Source organism: Marmota monax, unplaced genomic scaffold (assembly GCF_021218885.2).
Source record: "Marmota monax isolate L192 unplaced genomic scaffold, Marmota_monax_Labrador192_F-V1.1 WCK01_AAM20220418_F8-fsc00218, whole genome shotgun sequence".
In the NCBI taxonomy this organism is placed as follows: domain Eukaryota; kingdom Metazoa; phylum Chordata; class Mammalia; order Rodentia; family Sciuridae; genus Marmota; species Marmota monax.
Window position 1 is genome coordinate 597508 of NW_026694764.1, and position 21631 is coordinate 619138.

The 21631-nt window shown below is 49.1% G+C and overlaps 4 protein-coding genes across 6 annotated transcripts; 2 read left to right on the forward strand and 2 right to left on the reverse strand.

Moving 5' to 3' along the window:
- Positions 1-5988: 5988 nt before the first annotated feature.
- Gp1ba (glycoprotein Ib platelet subunit alpha) lies at positions 5989-8432 on the forward strand. The gene has a single exon (XM_046424959.1). It carries the CDS (start codon positions 5989-5991, stop codon positions 8026-8028), a length of 2040 nt encoding a protein of 679 aa, XP_046280915.1. The 3' UTR covers positions 8029-8432.
- Positions 8433-9727: 1295 nt separating this feature from the next.
- Slc25a11 (solute carrier family 25 member 11) lies at positions 9728-12743 on the reverse strand. The gene is made up of 8 exons (XM_046425016.2): positions 12611-12743; positions 11624-11776; positions 11335-11541; positions 11070-11160; positions 10896-10986; positions 10714-10813; positions 10466-10517; positions 9728-10325 (listed from the first exon to the last, which is right to left on the reverse strand). The coding sequence occupies exons 1-8, from the start codon at positions 12703-12705 to the stop codon at positions 10170-10172; spliced, it is 945 nt and encodes a 314-aa protein (XP_046280972.1). The 5' UTR covers positions 12706-12743; the 3' UTR covers positions 9728-10169.
- A 30-nt stretch (positions 12744-12773) lies between these two features.
- Rnf167 (ring finger protein 167) lies at positions 12774-17251 on the forward strand. 3 transcript variants are annotated; one of them, XM_046425014.2, is made up of 10 exons: positions 12774-12892; positions 13300-13797; positions 13878-13958; positions 14733-14858; positions 14968-15055; positions 15250-15340; positions 15544-15649; positions 15872-15965; positions 16581-16661; positions 16748-17251. In XM_046425014.2, exons 2-10 carry the CDS (start codon positions 13714-13716, stop codon positions 17056-17058), a joined length of 1062 nt encoding a protein of 353 aa, XP_046280970.1. In that variant the 5' UTR covers positions 12774-12892; positions 13300-13713; the 3' UTR covers positions 17059-17251. The 3 variants fall into 3 exon arrangements, with proteins under 3 accessions (XP_046280970.1, XP_046280969.1, XP_046280971.1); XM_046425013.1 differs by lacking the exon at positions 12774-12892 and adding an exon at positions 13031-13161; XM_046425015.2 differs by lacking the exon at positions 12774-12892 and adding an exon at positions 13108-13131.
- A 672-nt stretch (positions 17252-17923) lies between these two features.
- Pfn1 (profilin 1) lies at positions 17924-20920 on the reverse strand. The gene is made up of 3 exons (XM_046425017.2): positions 20620-20920; positions 19021-19213; positions 17924-18239 (listed from the first exon to the last, which is right to left on the reverse strand). Exons 1-3 carry the CDS (start codon positions 20749-20751, stop codon positions 18142-18144), a joined length of 423 nt encoding a protein of 140 aa, XP_046280973.1. The 5' UTR covers positions 20752-20920; the 3' UTR covers positions 17924-18141.
- Positions 20921-21631: the final 711 nt, after the last annotated feature.

The following is a 21631-nucleotide window of genomic DNA, read 5'->3' on the forward strand; positions in this document are numbered from 1 at the left end:
AGCGCTCTACCACTGAGCCACAACCCTGGTCCCCCCGCCCCTCTTTTTTATGTTTTATTTTGAGACAGGATCTCACTAGGTTGCGTAGGGCCCTGCTAAGTTTCTGAGACTGGCCTTGAACTTTCAATCTTGCTGCCTCAGCCTCCTGAGCCACTGGGATTACAGGTGTATGCCATCACACCCAGCACAAATTTTTTTTAAAAAACTTGATTTTAAAAGTAAGATATAAAATGATAAAATTAAAAAGAAAAAACACTGAAGAGCTGGGCTCACTAGTACATGCCTATAATCCAAGCAGCTTGGGAGGCTGAGACAGGAGGATTGCAAGTTTGAGCCAGCCTCAGCAACCCAGCAAGGCCTAAGCAACTCAGTGAGACCCTGTCTCAAAATAAAAAATAAAATGGCTGGAGATATGGCTCAGTGGTAAAGTCACTGTTAAATCAGGGGCACTTTACTACTGAGTCACGTCTGCAGCCCTTTTTATTTTATTTTATTTATAGACAGGGTCTAACTGAGTTGTTGAGGACCTTGCTGAGTTTCTGAGGCTGGTTTTGAACTTGCACACGTGTGCACACACACACACACACACACACACCTAAAGAAAAACAGTGAAGAAAATTTAGGTAGAGTTCTTAGAGTTTACACCAAAAACAAACCCAATACATAAAAGAAAAATTGATAAATTTGATTCAGTCAAAATGTAAGACTTTTGCTCTACAAAAAAATGGTAAGAAGATGAAAAGATAAATTACAGGACTGGGAGAAAATAATTCACAAACCACACACCCAGTAAAGAAATAGTATCTAGGGTATATAAAGAATACCCAGGATGTGAGGACCACCTGGCTGCAACATCTGTCACTCCATTGATAGCCAGGGTTGATTCAACTGATCTGCCTAGCAAGGTGAGTGTCACTTTCCTCCTTCACCACTCAACATATGTCCCTCCCAACATTTCATCCTTCCTCAAAGAGGACAACCTTCCCCAATAGAGGAGGACCATTTGGTCAAGAGTATATAAGTAGCTGCACTCCCCTGCTAGAACCTCCAAACAAGCTTTCAAGAATGTCCAAAATGCTGGGCACAGTGGTGCATGCATGTAATCTCAGTAACTCAGGAGGCTGAGGCAGAAGGATTACAAGTTCAAAGCCAGCCTCAGCAACTTACCAAGGCCCTAAGAAACTTAGTGAGGCCCTATCTCTAAATAAAATATTTTAAAAAGGGCTGGGGATGTGGTTCAGTGGTTAGGCACCCCTAGGTTCAATCTCCGGTACAAAAAAAAAATGTTCAAAGTAACAGTAAAAATAACAAGCCAACCAGAGCATGGGCAAAAGACATGAAGAGACACTGTACTGATGAAAATATACAGAGAACAAATATGTAGGTGAAAAATATTCAACATCACTATCCATTAAATGTGGACAACTCCAAAGGCCGGAAAGGATACAGAGAAACTGGATCACCCATATGTTGCTATGAGATTGCAAAATGTTACATCCACTCTGGGAAACAGTTTGCCAGTTTCTTAAAGTGAACATGCAACGAACATGACCCAGCAATTGTGGCCAGCCAGGTAGAATGAGCTGTGATAACTGGAATCTGACAGTGCTGTCTGCAGTCCTGCCAGCAGACATGGCCTACCCTCGCCTGATGAGAAGAAAAGATGAAAAATTTGAAAACGTGTAACATAATTTAGGACATTAACATCTGAAGAAAGTAAAATATAGGATAAGCGTATTAGGTGCCAAAGCACTTGAATCTCCCACTGATGTTTGGAAAATTCAACTTTAGAATCTTTGGGAAGCAGAACATGTTTCCTATTTCAGAAGCTAAAAATGCCAGCTATTTGCCTTCCCAGACTCCCTTGCAACATGGAGTCTGCAAAGTCACATGGAGTGCAACATGGAGTTAACAGGCACATGACCAATCAAATTCACACCCAGACTTGAATTAGAAGCTATTGTCACAAAGAAATAGGGATTGTGTGGGACTCTCTGCAGCAGGGAAGGTAGTGATGACTGAGTTTCTGGCTCAGCAGCTGGGGCAACACAAGCTTCAGTGGCCTGGTCTTGCAGCAGAAGCAGAGTTATGCTCACCAGACTGGTTCTGCAGCCTGGTTCTGGGCACTATTCTTGGCAGCATAGCTTCATGTCTGGTCTCCAGCCCAGAAGTCTGTGAATGTTTTTTGTTGTTGATTATTTTTGTTTTTGAGACAGGGTCTCACTATATTGCCCAAGCTAACCTAGAACTCCTTGGCTCAAGAAATTCTGCAGCCTCAGTCACCCAAGTAGCTGGGATTACAGATGTGTGCCACCACATCTGGATTAACCAATGTATTTTTTGTCCTTATTTACCTGTTTGTTTACTTATTTCCTATTTCAGAATCTAAAATTGCCAGATATTTGCCTTCCCAGACTCCCTTGCAACATAGAGTCTGCAAAGTCACATGGAGTGCAACATGGAGTTAACAGGCACATGACTGTGTGTGTGCTTTACTACCAGGAGTGTTTTATCACCAAGCCACATACCCAGTCCTTTTTTATTTTTAAATAGAGTCTCGCTAAGTTGCTTAGGGCTTCACTGAATTGCTCAGGCTGACTTCTAACTTATGATCCTTCTGCCTCAGCCTCCTGAGTCACTGGGATTACAGGCATGTGCCTCGGTGCCCCAGTTCTAATGTGTGTGTGTGTGGGGGGGGGTTGTTTTTTGTTTTTTGTGGTGCTGGGGATTAAACCTAGGGCCTTGTGCATGCAAGGCAAGCACTCTACCAACTGAGCTATATCCCCAGCCTCCAATGTGTTTTTAATCAATTCATTTTCAGTCTAAATTAGCCAGAATGTTTTCTGTTGCTTACAATGGAAAATTCTGATACCAACGCAGTAAAAATCACCAGCCTCAGGGTTCTTAGTCAAGTTTCTTTCTATATGAGCTTCCACTTCACTTCCTGATACTAACCTGATATTAACTGCATCATTTTCTCCACATTTCCAAACTTTTTTTGGCAGGGTACCAGGGACTGAACCCACGGGCACTTAACCACTGAGCTATATTCTTAGCCCTTTTTATATTTTGAGACAGGGTCTTGCTAAATTGTTTAGGGCATCACTAACTTGCTGAGGCTGGCCTTGAACTTGTGATCCTCCTGCTCAACCTCCCGAGTTGCTGCACTACCACACCCAGCTTCCCAATAATTTTTGCAGTTGAAAAACTATATAAATAGTAAATCTATGAATGAATTGAATCTTGCTTAAGTGCCTACTCCTTGTCCAGTAACCAGTGGTAAGCAAATAGGGGGCAAATTCATGTGGTTTTTGCATGGAATTCCTTCTGGGAACCAGTCAATAAGGTATTTCTTAGAAGTGTCAGTGGCCCAGCAGACTTGGTACTGGCTCTTTGAAACAGACACCTAACCTGGTCTTGGGAAATCAGAGAATACTTTCCAAAGGAAAAAATTCTAAGTGGAAACTTTTGAAAAAATAAGACTTAGGCAGAAGGGGGTAAAGAGTAAGGGGAAGTTCAGGCCCACAGGAAAGAGAATAATCAAAAGAGTGTACAGGGGGCTGGGTTGTGGCTCAGTGGTAGAGTACTTGCCTAGCATGTGTAGAGCACTTCCCAAAATTATTGGGAAGCTGGGCATGGTGGTGCAGCAATTCAGGAGGCTGAGCAAGAGGATCACACTGGGTTTGATTCTCAGCACCACATTTATTTATTTAAATAAATGAAATAAAGGTCCATAGACAACTAAAAAAATGATATTAAAAAAAAGAGAGAGTGTACAGCCAGGTGCAGTGGTACATGCCTGTAATCCCAGCAATTTAGGAGGCTGAGGCAGGAGGATTGCAAGTTTGAGGCCATCTTCGGTAACTTAGTGAGGCCCTAAGCAATTTAGCAAGACCCTGTCTCTAAATCACAAATAAAAAGGGTTGGGGTTGTGGTCCAGTGGTTAAGCACAAGTAGGGTCAATCCCCAGTACAGAGAGAGAGAGAGAGAGAGAGAGAGAGAGAGAGAGAGAGAAGTAGTAAAAGATGAGTCCAGACAGGTAGGCAAAGTACAGATCTTGCAGGATTCTGAAGGTCATGTAAGGGACTTTAGATTTCCTCCTAAAAGCAATAAGGAGCCATTGGTGACTTTAAGCAATGGGAGGAGATGAGCAGATTGCAGTTCAGAAAGACCACTCTGGTGGAGAATGGAGAGAAGGGAAATTAAAAAATCGGGAGACCAAGTAGGAGGCTACTGCAGGGAAGCAATTAGAGAGAAGAGAGTGCTTTGGAGTTGAGGGGATAGAGAGTAGATTTGAAAGAGACTAGAGATAGGTCAGAAGGAATTGGTGATAGGTTGGACATAAGGATTAAGGAAGGGAAGAAGTGGGGATGGGGCATCAGGGATTTTGTTTTTCAAAATTGATTGAATGGCTAGGTGAATGAATGGATGTTGGTATCGTTTGCCAGGTTGAACAACATAGAAGAAGCTTTTTGGATGATATGAGCTCAATTTAGAACATATTATTTTTGTGCTTGTGGTACACCCAAGGAGAGAAGTCCAAAAGGCATTGGAAACTGGGCACAGTGGCACACGCCTGTCATCCCAGCAACTCAGGAATGTGAGACAGGAGGATTGCAAGTTCAAGTATAGCCTCAGCAATTTAACAAGGCCCTCAGCATCTTAGTGAGACCCTGTCTCAAAAATTTAAAAGGGATGTGGATGTAACTCAGTGGCAAAGCGCCCTGGTATTACATTCCCAGTATATTAATGAAAGCCCAAAAGGCATTAAGATATATATATGTTTGGATCTCAGATGAGGGGTCTGGACTAGAGATATAGATTTGAGAGTCACTGAAGGTAGAGGTGGTGGTTGCAGGCAAGGAAATTAATGAAGATGACCCCAGTTACTTATGGAGTATAAGAAATGAAAAGAGCCTAAGAAAAAATTCTGGGGATAGGTTCACTGTTCAGGAGCAGAAGAGGAGGAATCCACAAAAGAGAACAAAAAGGTCCAACCAGGTAGGTAAGAGGAAAACCAAGAAAATTGGTATCACTTGCATGTAAGCCAATGGAGAGTCCTAAGCATGGAGTAGCCATGGGCATATAGGCTACAAAAATCAAATAAGATCATAATGAAGCCAGGAACAGTAGCTCACACCTGTAATCCCAGCAATCTGGGAGGTTGAGGCAGGAGGATCACAAGTTTGAGGTCATCCTGGACAACATTGAGATTCTGTCTCAAAAAAAATTATAATGGAGAAGTTTCCAATGAATGTAGAGGAAGGAGGGCACTAGTGACCTTAGCAAGAACCAAGTCAATGGAGTAAGTTGGGGGAGAAGTAGTTTGGGGAGAGAGAAGGCAGAGGGAGGTGAGGAAGGAAAGAATTAAAATTAGGCAACTCTAAAAAAAAGTCACACAACTCTAATCATGTAGCTATGAACGGAAGGAAAGAGTGGTATCTGGCGAGGTTTTTAAAAGCTGGACAAGGGTAGTGGTTAGAAGAGTCCACCCCGGATCTTCCCGGTATGGAATGAAAGAGGGAGAGAGTAGATCCTAAAGAAGAGCTTGGGGAGTTGTGGAGGGAGGCGATAAGGACTTGTGTTCAGAAGGGAGATTGTTCCCTGGGTCACAGGAGACCCTATCAGTCTGGCATTTCCTCCCCATCCTCATCCCTTTCCTGCCCCTGGCCTGACTCTCACTGGAGCTGGAAGACAGAAGGACGGAGTCACACCCTGGAAGAAGCTCTCTGTCTTTGGAGGTGTTTCTGTGTGACTGTAAGTTGGGGTTTGGGGAGAAGGAGGGTCTATCAAATGAGTAAGAGCCAAGGACATGAAGCTAGTAGTTTAGGCTTTAGGGGCAAGATTAGGAGAAGAGAGTGGAAGGTATGGAAACTGGGTTTCAGGAAGGGATTCTGGGAGCTACAAGTGTGAAGGTCCAGGACCTGGGTATATGATGCCAGAGGCTGGTGGGATGTTCACTCAAACTCCCATTGTCTACAGGTCCCCATGCCTCTCCTCCTCTTGTTGCTCCTGCTGCCAAGCCCCTTATACTCCCATTCCATCTGTGACATCTCCAAACCGGCCAGCCAACTGGAAGTGAACTGTGAAAAACGGAACCTGACAGTGCTGCCTGCAGACTTGCCAGCAGACACAGCTATCCTTCACCTGAATGAGAATCTCCTGGTTACCTTCTCCACCGCATCCCTGGTGTCTCTCACTCGACTTACTCAGCTGTATCTGGATACAAATCAGCTGAGCAGCCTGCAGACAGATGGAATGTTGCCACTTCTGGAGACACTGGATATATCTCACAATAAATTGAAAAGCCTGCCATTCCTAGGGCAGGCACTGCCTGCACTCACTACCCTGGACGTTTCCTTCAACCAGTTGGCCTCATTGTCTCCTGGTGCACTGAAAGGCCTAAGCAAACTTCAGGAACTCTACCTGCAACACAACAAGCTGAAGACTCTGCCCCCTGGGCTCCTGGAAACCACGACCCAGCTACAGAAGCTCAATCTTGCCAACAATAAGCTCAGTGAGCTACCCCCAGGGCTCCTGAATGGGTTGGAGGAGCTTGACACCCTCTACCTCCAAGCAAACTGGCTATACACGATACCAAAGGGCTTCTTTGGGAAACTCCTCCTTTCTTTTGTTTTTCTCCATAGCAATATCTGGTATTGTGACTGTGAGATTCTCTATTTCCGTCACTGGCTGGAGAAAAACCCAAACAACGTCTACGTATGGAAGGAGGGTATGGATGTCAAAGCTATGACCTCCAATGTGACCAGTGTGCAATGTAGCAATTTGAACAAAATACCTATCTATAGCTATGCAGGGGAAAATTGCCCCCCTATTGGTGATGTGGATGAGTATGATGACTATTATGACACTGACATGGTAGAAACCACAAGGACCATGGCCAAATTCTCTACCAACACCAAAGCCCATACAACCCACTGGGACCTACTCTACTCCAAATCTACCGCTTCTCTGACTCAAATGCCCTCTTTGCCTCTAACTGAAGAATTCACCAAGAGACAGACCATATTCCAAAACAGACAGATCCCAGATTCCTCCACATTCCCAACAGCCATAGAATCTACCACATTATCCAAAAGTCTAAACCCTACTAGTGAACCCATCACAACCCTGACCACACCAAACTCAATCAAGCCAGAATCCCCAACTACCCCAGAGCCCACCACAACCCAGACCTCCCTGGAGGTCACCACAATCCTGACCTCCACAGAGCCCACCACAGCCCTGACCTCCCCACAGCCTACCACAGACTTGACCTCCCCGGAGACCACCACAACCCTAATTATGTCAATACCCCCAATCTCAATCACCCCAGAGCCTATCACAGCCCTGACCTCCCTGGAGGCCACCACAACCCTGACTTCCCCAGTGGCCACTACAGCCCTGACCTCTCCAGAGCCTACCACAGCCTTGACTTCCCCAGAGGCTACCATAACCCTAACCATGTCAGTACCCCCAACCTCAATCACTGCAGAGCCCACCACAATCTTGACCACCACAGAATACACCTCATTCCCTACTAATTCAGGCTCCCTCATAATCTCTCCTGAATCTGAAATGGTCTTAGCAGCTCAAGGGAATTTTGATAGCGCCAGAAATTACCCTTTTCTCAACCCTGACATTTGCTGCTTTCTCCCCTTGGGCTTCTACATCTTGGGTCTCCTCTGGCTCCTGATTGCCTCTGTGGTCCTTATCCTACTGCTGACCTGGGTCTGGCATATGAAACCACATGCCCTGGACTCTGACCAGTCTGCTGCCCTGGCCACAGCCATAGAAACCACATATCTGGAGGTGCAGAGGGGAAGGCAAGTGACTGTGCCTCGGGCCTGGCTGCTTTTCCTTCAAGGATCACTCCCCACTTTCCGTTCTAGCCTCTTTCTGTGGGTACGGGCTAATGGTCGCATAGGGCCTCTGATATCAGGACGGCGGCCCTCAGCCTTGAGTCAGGGTCGTGGTCAGGACTTATTGGGAACAGTGAGCATTAGGTATGCTGGCCACAGCCTCTGAAGGTGGGTGGTTCAGGGGACCTTGAGTGTCTGATGGTCTCTCCTATTGGAATTTGGCTGAGGGTAAGGCCCACAGCATCACAGGGAGGACTTAATTACTGTTCCTTTATTTGAAGCCTCCTCTTCATATCCAGACACTCAACTCCAGACTGTACAAATCAAGAGGGGTAGTGAGATGATGGAGTTGTGAGGGTCACAGAACCAAGCTCCCTAGGTTAATAGGGTGTTGTCAGGCCACATGGTTAGTTTGGGGAAATTTAAGGAAAAGCAGATAAACAGAATACTGCATGGCTCCTACAGGCATCCTTACATAGAAGAAAATTTGTGAAGTGATATCAAGATGAGAGCACTGATTATCTCTGGGTATCATAAATATGGATCCCCCCTCTGCTTAGTGTTTTATACTTCTTGACCATCATTGTACGTTATTTGTAGAATAAAAAAAAAATGTAGTTTCTTTTGGAACCAAAGTGGTTGAGGGGCTTGTTACAATAATTCCCAAGGTCTCAACTTCCCCCGCCCTGGTCCCAACCACTTATCCAACAAACCTTCAGTCACAGCTGGCACTTCCTCTACTGCAGGGGTGGCCACCCACCAGCCACCTCAAGCAGAAACTCCAGAACAGAATAGTCAAGTCGCCCTGGAGTTGAGGGACATTGCTGAAGCCTAGCCACTGGTAGCCTGCAACCCTCAGGGCAAAAGGGGTTATCTGCTTACTACTGCAGCCTCAGAAATAGTTGGTAGGGAGGGTGCTTAACCATCGGGCCACATCGCCCACATCCCCAGCTTTATTTATTTATTTATTGAGACAGGACCTCGCTAAGTTGCTGAGGCTGGCTTTAAACTCAAACTTGGCAATCCTGCATCAGCCCCTGGAACTGCTGGGATAACAGAAGCAGCAGCACACTATTATACCCGGTTCCTGTCATTTCCTTGCTGGACTTGAAGTGCCTTAAGGACAAGATCCAGTCTTTAAGTGTCTCAAAATAGCCATAATACTCCAGGACACGGTATGCATGGTGGGTAAGAAGGGAGGCAGCAGCGAAGGTGTCAGGATGCCGAGTTTCATTTCTTGTTCCATTGGCAAGGCTCTGCCAAGGGGACAGCTCCCACCTGCTGTCTGCCCATCCCAAGGCCTGGCACACAGCCTAGCACTCCTCCCAGTATGACCTTCCCATGCCCCTTTATGTTCCAAGAGATTTGTAGGCTCCTTGAAAGCAAGGCCTAGCAACCACAATTCTCAATTAAGTGGATGAGGCAGTCACTCTCCTCAGCCAGTGCTGGTCTCTGGCCAAAATCCTTTTTAAACTTTGGATCAGCTCTATTGTCCACCCCCGCAATCCCTGCCCCCCAGCCCTCACCCCAATTCACAAAAATATGATTTTTTAGCCCCTCCCTCTTGAGGCTACAAAAGCAGTCACCAGATCCCAGAGGCTTTTCCTAGGGATTAATGTGAGATGATTTGTGCATCTGCTGCATTCCTGAGCAAGCAGCTGGGAAGCAACATACAAGGCCTGGAGTTTGGGTTTCTGCCCTATGCTACTATACCATAACTGACCTACACAGCATTTGCATAAAACCAGCAGATGCCTTGTCTTTAATAATTTTTCTTAAAAACTCCAGTTCCTGTTCTCCAGGGTATCAAATTCTTTGTCCAGACTCCTCCCCTGTTCATCCCCACAACTCTCCAGATTTGGGGGTGGTGTCATCAATCCAATTTATTAATCAAGTCCTCAGTGAGGGGAGGAAGGGCCACAGCCTCCCACTGCAGACCTTTCCACCATCTTGATAGCTTCTGGTTTCTTCTGTCTCCTCTGCTCTGCCTTGGTTTCCCCACAGAAAGGGGATTTTCTGCTGTCCTCTGTGTCCTAAAACTAATACCTAAGGGAAATCTAGAAATTCCAGCTCCCCCAAGGAACAGCCACTGATAGAGTGGTCATAAGAATTAGACCAAGCAGGGCAAACTGGAGCAGAGGGAAGAACAGATCAAAGTCCTTTAACACAAGGAGGAAACCAAACTGTGGAGGGGAAATAAATAGAGGGGCCCAGAGCAGCAGAGTCCAGGCTCCCTGGGGTGCAGTGACTGTAAGAACAATGGATGACTGGGAGCCCCGGCACATTGGCTCCAGGTATCCTGCCCCCTCAGCCACTGAGGAAGAGACGTTTGTAGGCCTTGTTCATCTGCTCCAAGAAGATGAAGGTGAGGACAGTGTGGGGACCCAGGCGGGCATAGTATGGTGTGAAGCCCTTCCATAGGCTGAAGAATCCCTCATAGCGAACAACCTTTATCAGCACATCCTAGACAGACAGACAGACAGACACGCAGGGTAACAAAGCTAGGATGTGGACTTTGGGACCCTGTCCCCTACCCAGCTACTGTCATAACCCTCCCAGGGCATCTGATACTATGACTCAAGCCCCCAGCCCTGCTTTCTCACCAGCCCATTCTTGTATTCTGGCTTCCCATCAATCATTCTCATGTTCTGGATCCTGAAAGAAAGGAAGCAGAGATGGGGGATGTAACTCAGTGGTAGAGCACTTGTCTAGCATGCACGAGGCCCTGGGTTAAAACCCCAGTACTGTGGGGGTGGGGAGAGAGAGAGAGAAACAGAGGAGAGAAGCAAGGGCATAAGAGACAGAAAGGGGGGGCCTCCAACACCTATCCAAGCCAGGCCTGCACACTTACCGGGTCTTGACAATGTCCACAGGCATAGAGGCGGCAGTGGTAACAAGGCCACTGATCATACTGGCACAAAAGTGGCATAAGATATTGTCAGAGAAGTAGCCTGGAGAGTAAAGCAGGAGGTGATAGTCAGTTTGCAGCAATCTGGCCAGGCTGGGAGTTAAGGGCCCAGATTTGGTTCTTACCTGAGTCCAGTAAGAACTGCTTAGATTGGGAATAGGAGGCAAGCTGGGCAGCATTGACAACAACAGCCCGAGCCATGGTAGGAATACAACCCTGAAAGTGGGAGAGTGAACGAAGAGTCAGAAATACTAGGGACCAGAACCTACAAGCCCTAAGTCTCCAGAGACTTTCCTCACCCGCCACAGTGTGGGGACTCCCTCTTCCCGGGCAATTCGAATCAGGGCATTAAACACGTTTTTATAGCCACGACGTTGATCAGCCGGAAGCCTGGAGAAAGAGTAGGGAGAGCCCAAGATCAGGACAGTCCACACTGCCCACAGGAGCAAAAAATGGGAGCAAGAGTAAGTAAACATTCTGCTCTAGGTCTGGGTTTAAAAAACTGGTACTTTCATTCCAGATTCCAAGAATGGGACTTGAATTGGGTTCAGTCCTATAACTCACCGACCATCAGCAGTCATACGGATAAGAGCCACCTCAGCTGGTGTTCCCACAAAGGCACCAGTTGCACCTGCAGTCATGCCAATCAGGGCCTTCAGCAGAAAACCAGGGGGTGTACCATCAGCCCCAGTCAGGCGCTCAAAAAGGACGGTATAAATGCCAAGGCGAGTAGTGGTGTAGGTGGCCTGTCGCAGGAGACCAGCTGACAGACTGAGGAGCAAAGGGGTCAGCGCATCAGGAAAAGATTTAGACCTGCCAACCCATACCCTTCTCCCCAATCTGAGGCCAGTACCCAGTGTAAATGCCCTTCAACCCTTCTGCCTTCAGGATGCTGGTGAGAGCATGGAAGCTGGTTTTGTACTCTCTTGTTTTGGCCCCTTCTCCGCTCAGTTGCATCCGGTTCTTCACTAGGTCCAGGGGTTGAACAAAAACTGTAGCTCCCATCCTGGGGGAAGGCAGGAGTGTAATTAAGGGTCAGGAGTTCCAGATCTACTAATGCCTACTGGAGCCTGGTAGCAAGAAGTTACGAAGGGGGCTGGGGATGTGGCTCAAGCGGTAGCGCGCTCGCCTGGCGTGCGTGCGGCCCGGGTTCGATCCTCAGCACCACATACAAAGATGTTGTGTCTGCTGAAAACTAAAAAATAAATATTAAAAATTCTCTCTCTTCTAAAAAATAAAATAAAAAATAGTGCTTTAGAATGGCCTTTGGCTCTGACAGCCTAAGTTCTAAAAAAAAAAAAAAAAAAAAAAAAAAAAAGAAGTTACGAAGGTCAGGGCCTGTCATGTGAGTAAGGACTCAGGAGGCTGTTGGACATGTTGGGCATGTAAGAGCAATGTGTCTGGAAATTATAGGTGTCCAGCAGGAGCCATGCAATGAAAGTGGTCCACGCAGCTCCATGGGAGTCAAGCAATGAGGGGACGAAATGCAGTTCGACCCAGGGAAGGGAGGAGGGGGACATCCATGATCTGGGACTCCAAGCAGTCCTTCAGGGAATCACTTAATGACCTGGAACCCCATTCAGCTAGACAGTGCCAAGCAGTAAGCTAGGAAACTCAGGTGGCTTGGCAAAGGTCGTGCAATGACCCCGCATGCAGTCCATTAGGGGTCCTGCAATGGGTGAAAAGATCTTGGCAGCCCATAAAAGACCTCATAAACCACTGGTGAGCACGCTGACCCCGTGGTGGCTCAGTTCACTGTAAAAGACCCAGAGAGAAACCGGGCCCAGTCCTTGCGCCCGTCCCTTCCTCCTCCTTTCCCATCCGTGGGGCCTGAGCTTACCCGGCCAGGCCCCCAAACAGGAACTTGACGGACTTAGGGGAGGTACGGGGCTTCCCGTCCATCCCGCCGGCCCCGGGGCTCGCCGTCGCCGCCATCGCCACTGAATGGCCCTCAGCTCCGGTCCCGTGAGCGCGCGCGGCCCCGCTCGCGCCCAAGGTGACACCGAGCGCGCAACAGGGCGAGGGCGCGCGCACGCCCCTCTGGCTCTCAGGTCCAGCACCAGCACCAGCACCAGCTGGAAGCCGGCGCTGGCGCAGACGTTCAGCGCAAAGGCGGCCGGGAGTAAGGCGGCGATGAAGGGGGAGCTTGAGGGATGCGTGCGGGAAGGGGTGTGGCTGTTTTAGGAAACCAGATTATACGCTCAGTTTTTACCGAATTAGAATCGCGGGAAACTGGAGAGGAATTTGTTTGGAAGTCTCGCGAGAGCGAGTCAGGCTAGCCAGAGTACGGAGGTCTCTCGCGATAGAGAAAGATTTCAGTGGCGGGGCGGAGGTGGGTGGTCACTCTCGCGAGACTTGCAGGTACGTCGGCGGCTGCCCGAGGGATGAGAGGTTTGTAAACAGGGCAACACAAGGGGGGATTACGGGCACTAAAAGGAACCGACTAGATCGTCTTCTAGGATTTGGTGTTCCCTGTATCTACTCAGGCATTCTTTCCATCCCTAACTTTTCCTTTAACTGGCCTTTTAGGACCGGAAGTCCTTCATCTTGAGCATCCAGTGTTGGAAGCGGCCTGACTTTCTTTACCGGAAGCCCTTTTCCGAGGGACAGGAAGAAGGCCCACCTGGCCGGAAGTCTCACCTCCTTGAGCTCCCCCGCCCTTCTAGAAGTGTTTCTGTCACCTGTGCTTACCTTTGGTCCCTTTATCCGTTTTATCTCTATACCAAAAAAGGATACATTTTGTGTCTTCCTTAACTCCACTAAACGAGTTGGATAGCTCACTCCCCGAGTCGGGGTTCTTTCCCTGGCGCCCCCATGTAGCTGAGAAGTGGGACCTGGGGGTGGTTGGACCCCTGGGATCCTAAAGGGGTCAGGAGGGCGCAGAAATACGCTCTGCCCCTTCTACAAGGACGCGACTTCCTCAACCTTTCTTCGCCCGCTGCCATGCACTCTGTGGCCTTCCCGCTTCCTGTGGTTGTGGCTACTGTGTTGTGGGGAGCGACCCCCATTCGGGGGCTCATTCGAGCGGTGAGTCCGAGGGTCGGGTGGGGGAAGGGCGCTGAGGGGACAGATTGCAGGCTGAGGAACATGGGCTTTTTTGTCCACAGACTTCGGAGCACAATGCCAGCATGGACTTTGCAGACCTCCCAGCTCTGTTTGGGGCCACTCTGAGTCAGGAGGGACTCCAGGTGACTTTCTTTCCATTTTTCTATATTCCCATATCTTGTCCTGGGTGGGGGTTGAGGAACCATGCCCTGGGTGAAGCTGGAGGTAGGAAGAGTCAGGAACTAATTTCATGTATACATCTGGTGTGGAATCCAGAATCTGGAGGTTGAAGGCTGAGTGCCCATCCATGGAACTCCGAGCTTATGAGGGAGACTGAAAGTGGACTAAGATGAAAAACAGGAGGAAGTGGCACTTATCAATAGGACCTCTGGAGCCAGCTATTGGTTGTATAGACATGGACAAGCTAATCATCTGAGGCTTAATTTATTTTAAGGTAAAATAGGATAATAGAAGTTACCCTAAGGGTACGGTGAGAAAGCAGTTCTGTGGTACTTCATGGCAACACTGCAAGAACTTATGCAATAGATATCAGTAGAGTTGTGTGAAATGCATAATTGGAAATTTGTAGGCAGGCAAATGTGTTATGTGTACATAAAGTTTAATTAGTGGGAAACTGGAAGGCCGAATTGAATTAGTTTGCAGAATGGGGTACAGGCTAGCCCATTTAAGAAAGGGAGAGGGGAAAATGAGATCTAGAAAAGAGATGTGATTTGTTTTAATTGCATCTTTTGGAAGATAAAAAGATGTAGGCTTCTGGCTTGGGTGGGATGCTCAGACCCCAGGGATGAGAAGGAAGTGAGAGAGAACATGTAGCATGCCAGGGCCAATCTACTTGGGGGCTCTGTGGGAAGCAGAACCTAGGGAGAAGTCCAACTGTTTTTGCTTCTGTGTCCCAGGGGTTCCTTGTGGAGGCTCACCCAGAAAATGCCTGCAGCCCCATTGCCCCACCACCCTCAGCCCCGGTCAACGGGTCAGTCTTTATTGCACTGCTTCGAAGATTCGACTGCAACTTTGACCTCAAGGTTGCTGAATGTGGAGTGGGAGCTGGGAAGCTGAGGGTAAAAAACAAGAGAGCCAGGAAAAAATGGCAAGGTCCATGATGCTTTCTTATCTTCTGCCTTGTCTTCGTAGGTCCTAAATGCTCAGAAGGCTGGGTATGGTGCAGCTGTGGTACACAATGTGAATTCCAATGAACTTTTGAACATGGTGTGGAATAGTGGTAAGTTTGGAGAATGTGGAGAACTAAATTTTCAATAGAACTCAGACTGAAGAGATAGTGGGAGGGCTGAAGGCTTAGGGAAAAGAAGCCAATCCTTTGGGTGGGATGGGGCAAAAGTACCAAATGCCAAGGCTCCCAAAGTATTTATTAGAGTGGAAGGTCGAGTTCCCAGTGTAACACCCTGATCCCTGCAGAGGAAATCCAGCAGCAGATATGGATCCCATCTGTGTTTATTGGGGAGAGGAGTGCCAAGTACCTGCGTGCCCTCTTTGTCTACGAGAAAGGGTAGGACATGTGCCTCCTTCCTTCAGCAGTTCCATGCCAACCTGGAGCCCAGTCCAGGTCTCACTGCCCCAACCACTCACCCTTAGGTCCTTTCTCCCCTGCCCATTCCTTTCCCCAATTTGGGTATAGTCAGAGCCAGTTTCCCAGTCTATCCTTTGTTCATTTGCTTTTCTTGCTTCTGAGACTGATCTTCCTTTCCTCAGGGCTCAGGTGCTTCTTGTTCCAGATAATAGCTTCCCCTTGGGCTATTACCTTATTCCTTTCACTGGGATTGTAGGACTGCTGGTTTTGGCCATGGGAGCACTAATGGTGAGTACCTCAGAACCTGATAGGAATAGCTGTTTTTTTTGTTTGTTTGTTTTGTTTTTTAGTTGTAGGTGAACATAATACCTACCTATTTTTATATGGTGCTGAGGATCAAACCCAGTGCCTCCCATATGCTAGCAAGCTCTCTACCACTGAGCTACAACCCCAGCCCCGACTGTTCAGTTTGTTCCATTAGCCTGATCCATCCACTCCCCTTTCCCCCAGATAGTTCGTTGCATCCAGCACCGGAAAAGGCTCCAGCGGAATCGACTTACCAAAGAGCAACTGAAACAGATTCCTACCCATGACTATCAGAAGGGTGAGGATATAGGGGAGGGAAGGGCCTTGCCCATAGCTTACTTGGTTTCTGAAGGAGTTAGATACCAGTAGATAAGGGGTACAAAGATGGCAGTAAGAAGGAGTCAACCTGAGATGTTATCCTCTTTACTCCCAAATATGATGAAGACAGGAGAGGGAAGTAAGAGCATGAAATGGAAACCATAGAGGACTAAGGTGGAATAGGTGGAAACATGGAATGACACACCTTAACAAGTAAGAGGAAGTGAGGTTAGAAAATGTAAAGTGGTGAGGATTCAGTCAGAAGAAACTGGTAGGGTTGAGTATTAAGGCCTTAGAGCCCTCAGTGCCCATATAAGGCTATAGCAGAAGTCCTGCCCGTTTCTACTCCTCCCACTCCATCTCTCCACCCTCACATCACCTCCCCCTAAACCCACTTCCCTTCTCTGTGCTTGTCCCCTCCACCCAAAATCTTTCATGTTCTACCCTGGCCTTTATTCTGCTTAACTCTTCCACTGTCTGTAGAATCAGGGAACACTTTTTTGAAGGGCTTAGATCTACCACAGGCCTTCTAGAGTTCTTGTGAGCCCAGTTCAGAATGGCTTAGTTAAGGACTAGATTCCTTTTTCTACTTCAGGAGACCAGTATGATGTCTGTGCCATTTGCCTGGATGAATATGAAGATGGGGACAAGCTTCGGGTACTCCCCTGTGCCCATGGTAAGGCCCTCACTGCCTGTGTGCAAAGCCCCCACCACTACCACCAAGGCACTAGGTAGGGTACCTCAACTCATTCCTCTCCATAGCCTATCACAGCCGCTGTGTGGACCCCTGGCTCACTCAGACCCGCAAGACCTGCCCCATCTGCAAGCAGCCTGTTCATCGGGGTCCTGGGGACGAGGATGAGGAAGAGACTCAGCGGCATGAAGAAGGCGATGAGGAGGGGGAGCCAAGGGACCACCCTGCCTCAGAACGGACCCCACTCCTGGGTTCTAGCCCCACTCTTCCTACTTCTTTTGGCTCCCTAGCTCCAGCCCCCCTTGTTTTTCCTGGACCCTCAACAGATCCCCCACCTTCTCCTTCCTCCTCCTCTTCTTCCTCCGCCATACTTGTCTAATACTCCCCCAACACTTGGCATTTCTGGTGACCTATTTGCACAGGCCCTCTTCTTCCGGTCTTCTAAATTCTGGTAAGGGAGAAACCTAGGCTGGAAATGGCCCCATCCTTCTGAGGGGTTGTATATTTGGGAGGGTCAAAGGGGATTTGGATCTTCACACGGGTTAATAAAATTGTTTTTGTGGACTAAGAAACGGGAAGGTCATTTTCACTCAGGTTAATCTTTTTTTTCCACCCTGAGGTGCTAGGGATTGAATCCAGGGCTTTGTGCTTGCTAGGTAAGCACTCTTATCACTGATCTACATCCACAGCCCCCACACAGGTTAATTTCTTATGCTTTTTTCTACTATAAAGGGACAGGGGAACATTGGAACAGACTAACCTGTAGTCATGGGGACAGCCCCAACAAGCATTTGCTGTGACTCAGAGAGGGGGAGCCCCACCTACAAAAGAGGATGACTCAACTAACTGGCCTTGCCTTGCCCTGCAGGCTTGGACCCATTCTCTGGTCTGAATGGCTTTATTCCATTATCTACCAATTCAACTAGCATTCACTTGAGGACCTAGGCCTGAAAATACCACTGTGGAGAAGGCAGGCCACCTGGACAGATACCTGAGGCAGGTAAAAAGGCCTGGACATGGGGGTATAAAGAGCAGAAAGCTCAAATACCTGGACTTAATAGTGCCTCAATCCTGTTCCCAACCCTGAGCAAGGTTCCAAGTAGACAGGTCACATTGCTTGTCCCCTCTTCTGATACCTAACCTCAAATCATACAGCATCTTGTTAGTAGAATCTTTTTTATTCAGAAAAAAAAACAAAACCAAAAAAAAAAAAAAAAAAGAACAAAAAATCCAAAACACAAAAAAAATGAGAAAAAAATTTTTCCAACCACACACAGGAGGAGTATGGGTAAGGGGGAGGTATCTTTCCATCCAGCCCCGGCCCCGGCCCCGGCCCCAGCCCGTGGTTTTGGCAGCAATAAGGGATATGGGGTAATGGCCCAAAAAATAAAAATGGTGTCTGTGTACGGGAAGGAGGGGGTGCAAAAGCTGTGGGGAGTGGTGAGGGAAGGGACAGAAGAGGTCAGTACTGGGCACGCCGCAGGTGGGAAGCCATTTCATAACATTTCTTGTTGATCAAACCACCGTGGACACCTTCTTTACCCATCAGCAGGACTAGCGCTGGAGGAAAGAGAAAGGAGGCTAGGACCCAGGTGTCACAATTCCACCCCCTCTGCCAGCTGTTCAGCAGCTGTCCAGCCCTGGGGGCTGTAACCCAACCTCATCCCTCCCAACCCCCCCCACACAGGCAGGCTGTCAGTCAACCTGAAACAATAGGGCTTTTCAAAGGAGAAAAATCAAGCTTAAAAGCTAGAGAGGAACAAACTAAAATTTAGGGGTCAAAGCTCAGACTCTAGACTCCTGTGTTCAGGCCAGAAGTGATTAAGGAAGAGCTGAAAAGATCAGAACTAAATGCTGGCTTAGGATCCAAACAATCTACCTACTCTAATAAAACGAGTTTCTACTTTAAAAAAAGCTCAAGGCAAGAAAGAACTAAAAAGGTAATATAGGGGCCAGTGGCAGTGGCATATGCCTGTGATCCCAGCAATTTGGGAGGCTGAGGCAGGAGGATTGCAAGTTTGAGGCCAGCCTGGGCAACTTAGCAACACTGTCTCAAAGTCAAGAGAACTTGGGATGCAACCGAGTGGTAAAGCACCCCAGGGTCCAATCCTCAGTACTGAAAGAAAAAAAAAGGCAATGCAGTTCAACTTCTTCATAAGATGAGGAACTGAGACAGAACTGGAACTAGAGGGACTATCCAGGCTTCTAGCAGATAGGGAGTAGAACACTGGTTGGACCCTCTTAAAAACAAAGTCACACAGAAAAAGTCCCCAAGATGAATGGAAAGAGGTACATTAGGTATATCTCAGATGTAGAAGAAGGATAAAATAGAGAAACTCACTCTTGGCAGTCATGGTGACAGTGACATTGAAGGTGGGGGCTCCACCGGTGCTCTTGGTACGAAGATCCATGGTAAATTCCCCATCCTGCAGCAGTGAGTCCCGGATCACAGAACATTTCTGGCCCCCAAGTGTCAGCCCATTCACGAAAAAACTTGACCGGTCTTTGCCAACCAGGACACCAACCTCAGCTGGCTAGAAGAGGAATCGAGCACCCATGAACATAATGCACCAAGTTCTTCACTTTGTTCTCTAGAAACCTACCTCCTCCTACTGCTTTGGGAGCTATATCTTGGTCAATGAAATCAGAAATTCAGTACTGTGGAAAGTTGTTTCAGAAAAAGAGCATGATCCTCAAACCCTCTAAATGGGACCAGGGATGAAGGGATAACATATTCCTCTTAAGAAGCAGATCTCAGTGTTTTCATATGGAAAGTAAATTCAGGAAATATAAGGGGGCCAAAAGCCAGTAAGGAAAGTGGGGAACCTTTGGATGCTCAGAACTCTCCTTCAGGAAAAGCAGAAGCGGAGAGGGGAAGGGAAGGGGCGGGCAAAGCAAGAGAAAGCAACTTTGCCCTTATTTGGTCAAAGGTTCTGCAGATGTTAGGAACCCGGACGCCTGGGTCTCCAAATAACCTAAGAGTTTAGATCCAGGTATCTATGTCTCAAGATGAGGAAGCAGACCCTGGGGGCTTTCCAGGAAGTAGGAAAAGTTTTGAAGGGGGTGGTTAAACAGAACTGGCAAGCTCAATTCTCGGGTCTAGATACCCCAGGGAACCTTTCTCCTCCTCCCCCTTAAACCCCAAACCCCTATATCCGGTCCCCTCCCGCCCGGAAATCCCCTTCCCCCCTTTCGAACTTCCGCTACCCCTCCCCACTTCCGGGCAGTGTGGCCAAGATGTAGTGATGGTGGAAACAGCAGTAGTCATCCCTTATTCCTTGACTTATACCGCCTCAGAACTTCTCATAAAGTTCCCCTGCCATAGGCCCCGCCGGATGGCGGGAAGGGAGGGCGAGGGGACTTCCGGGATTGGCCTCATAGGAAGGTTGAGGCCAACATGCCGAATTGGGGGTGTGTGTGGCGGCCTCGCCCTCTCTAACGGGATTGGGAGGGGCAAGGAACCCACGGAGGACAAGCATGGGCCCAAGGCCATGCGCCGGGTCTCCCACCCGCATAATGGGAAACAATGGTGAAGGAGACATGAGTTCACAGCCTCAAAAAGTCAGGGGGGCTCCAAGTCCCGTCTCAATCACAATCCCCAGTTAAAATTGCAGCCCGTGCCCGCCCCGCCCTATAAGAGGCGGAAGTGGGCCGCCGCACCGGGCTGCGCGCCCCTCCCCGCCCTGTGTGCCCCGGATGTAACGCCCCGTCGCATAAAACGGGGCGCCGAACGGGAGGGATGGGCGCCGCCGCCAGGGGCGTAGGACTGGGGGGCACTGAGGGACCTGCTCACGTGCAGCCGCCATTCGCGCCGCTTCCAGGGAAGGCACCCGGTCACGGCCTTTCGCTGCTCTTCCTAGACCGCGCCCGCCCCCACCCAAGTCCCTTCCTCAGGATCCAAGGCCAGTCAGTGCCCCGAACCGCGCAAGCCTCGCAGTACCGTAATGTTGACGAAGGTTTTCCCGGGGACGGCGGCCCAGACGGAGGGCGAGTCCTTGTAGCCCACGATGGCCGCGTCCTGACAGGTCCCGTCCGCCATGAGGTTGTCGATGTAGGCGTTCCACCCGGCCATGGCGCTGCTGCTAGGACTGCTCTCGGCGATGCTGCTGGGGCCGCGGGCTGGGCTCGGGCTGCCTCGGACTGGCGGGCGGGGGAAGGCGGAGAGCTCGGGGCACGCGCTACCGTCCGGACCGCGGCTCTGCTAGCTGTGCAGCAGCCCTCGCACCGCCACTTCCTGCTCCTCCCCCCCCCCCTCTGGATTTTTATTTGCAAAGGGCGGTAGGGGCGGGGCCTGCTCCCCATTCTCTCCCTCCCCCCCGTCTGCCCAGATACCGAACTTTGCAAATGCAATTTTAAAAATCCCTCCCCCTATTGCAAAATTTGCAGAGTTCGATGGAAAGCTATGAAAATGGCCGGGGGTGGGGGGTGGCGGGGGAAAGGATAAGATTAGGTCTTGCCCCAGTCGGCATTGAATACAAACCAGACTTTGGTATAGGGGAAAGGGGTGAGCCAGAGAACGTAAAAGAGAAAGGAGGAAGAATTAGCAAAATGCAAATTGAGCAAATTAAAGAGAGTTCGGGGAACCCCCGGGGTTAAACAGAACGACTCCTCCTTCCCCCACCTCCGCCGGAGGGAAGGAACGGCGGGCGGCGGCGGCGCGTGCGCCCGCGCCTGCGCCGGGGCAGGGAGGAATGGCGCGTGGGGCGGTTGGGGCTGGCGGCCGGCTGCGCGGGCGCGCGCCGGGCCAGACGGATAGGGACCTTCTTGGGAAGGAAGGCGGGCGGGCCGGGTACGTGTCTCCCGCCAGGCGGAAGGGGCGGGAGCGTAGGCGTGCGCGCTGCCACCTCTCCACTCTTAATATTACTTATTTAAGCAATGCGAGCTAGAAGGAATTTGACAAAATACCAGGCCGTTTTCAGAAGGGCTAAAGGTGGCCACCTGGGGCACTTGTC

Bases quoted from the DNA above. Each gene is read 5' to 3' on its own strand.
- Slc25a11 (XM_046425016.2), bottom strand. From the start codon at position 12,705: ATGGCGGCGACGGCGAGCCCCGGGGCCGGCGGGATGGACGGGAAGCCC. The intron at 10,814-10,895 runs GTAAGAACCAAA...TTTACTCTCCAG, and splicing joins GCAGTTCTTACTGGACTCAG to GCTACTTCTCTGACAATATC. The intron at 10,518-10,713 runs GTAAGTGTGCAG...CCTTTCTTTCAG, and splicing joins GTGGACATTGTCAAGACCCG to GATCCAGAACATGAGAATGA.
- Rnf167 (XM_046425014.2), top strand. From the start codon at position 13,714: ATGCACTCTGTGGCCTTCCCGCTTCCTGTGGTTGTGGCTACTGTGTTG. The intron at 15,056-15,249 runs GTAAGTTTGGAG...TGATCCCTGCAG, and splicing joins GAACATGGTGTGGAATAGTG to AGGAAATCCAGCAGCAGATA. The intron at 16,662-16,747 runs GTAAGGCCCTCA...TCCTCTCCATAG, and splicing joins GGTACTCCCCTGTGCCCATG to CCTATCACAGCCGCTGTGTG.
- Gp1ba (XM_046424959.1), top strand. From the start codon at position 5,989: ATGCCTCTCCTCCTCTTGTTGCTCCTGCTGCCAAGCCCCTTATACTCC.
- Pfn1 (XM_046425017.2), bottom strand. From the start codon at position 20,751: ATGGCCGGGTGGAACGCCTACATCGACAACCTCATGGCGGACGGGACC. The intron at 19,214-20,619 runs GTACTGCGAGGC...TTCCTCTTCTAG, and splicing joins AAACCTTCGTCAACATTACG to CCAGCTGAGGTTGGTGTCCT. The intron at 18,240-19,020 runs GTGAGTTTCTCT...TCTTTCCTCCAG, and splicing joins TGTCACCATGACTGCCAAGA to CGCTAGTCCTGCTGATGGGT.